Here is a 1,177-nt window from a genome sequence, read left to right on the forward strand (position 1 = left end):
CTCAGCAGATTCATGCTATACGAATAAATATTTTTAAAGCAAATAAACAAAAGTCAATGTAATAAGTTACATACATTAATTTAAGTTAACATTTTATTCGATTTCATCACCTTGCATGTCTAAAAAAATATAAAACAAAGAGGTAAGTTTTAAGACAAAAACATTATTCATGTATTTGTTTTTACAGTTTATCTAAATGAGCTTCTATAAATGTACATATATGTATAAATCCTTTCCTGTCTATGTTCTTTTCAATCCTTTTGCACGTGTGCTTTTGTGTGCAAGTCGTAACAGATTTGATTGCCATTAAAAATTTAATTTCAATTAGCTTTTTTTTTTTTTGTAAAAAATATAAAGCAAAGAATAATTGGGTTATTCATATAAATATTTTACGCATAAAAACTAAAAATGTGTGGAAATTGAGTTTTATAATAAACAAATTAAATGAAAGACTAATATACGACATATATTGCTTAAGATTCTTTGAAAATATAAAATGATGTATTTTCCTTACCTGTTCTATACCTAATTCTAGGCTTAAGGTAGCCATGAGTTTTAATCCGGCGGACTCTGGAGACGGAATCTTGATGTATTGTTCTCAAAATGACGAAGGCCTCGGAGATTTTGCAGCACTCGTGATAAAGGATAGGCATGTCGAGTTTCGCTTTGATATCGGTTCTGGAATAGTGACAATAAAATCACCTCATCCCGTTCAACTTGGTGTATGGGCGCATGTGACAGTGAATCGAGATTTCAAGGATGCGAAATTGTCGGTGAATGGTGAACCATTTGTGGAGGGCAAGTCACTCGGAGCTGCGAGAACTATGAATCTAAATACACCTCTTTATATTGGAGGAGTTGATCACAGAAGAATCATGATCAATCGAAACGCCGGTGTTGATCGTAGTTTCCGTGGATGCATAAGCGAAGTAAGCAAAATTATTGATTATTTAATTAGATATCAAACTCCGTAATTAGTGTCTAGTATTATTATTTAATAACTTTATTTTTTTTAAATCATAATATCTCATAATATTTTTTGTTTTTAATTTATAAAGTTTTCTGAAAAATGTCTTAATCTTCAGATTTTATCTGTTCTTTTTATGGAAATTATATAATGAAGAACCTAGAATACTTTAGAATTTATATTGCGTTTATATATATATATATATATATA

General features: G+C 29.4%; 1 protein-coding gene across 1 annotated transcript in view; it reads left to right on the top strand.

The window, feature by feature from the left end:
- Nucleotides 1-65: 65 nt before the first annotated feature.
- Nucleotides 66-1,177, top strand: part of LOC108693388 (basement membrane-specific heparan sulfate proteoglycan core protein-like) — a 5,721-nt gene continuing 4,609 nt past the window's right edge. Inside the window, exons 1-2 of the mRNA XM_018202291.1 lie at nucleotides 66-142; nucleotides 536-929. Coding sequence (XP_018057780.1) covers nucleotides 549-929 — 381 coding nt within the window. The 5' untranslated portion in view covers nucleotides 66-142; nucleotides 536-548. The remainder of the gene's footprint in view (nucleotides 143-535; nucleotides 930-1,177) is intronic.

This window comes from Atta colombica, unplaced genomic scaffold (genome assembly GCF_001594045.1).
Source record: "Atta colombica isolate Treedump-2 unplaced genomic scaffold, Acol1.0 scaffold9, whole genome shotgun sequence".
In the NCBI taxonomy this organism is placed as follows: Eukaryota; Metazoa; Arthropoda; class Insecta; order Hymenoptera; family Formicidae; genus Atta; species Atta colombica.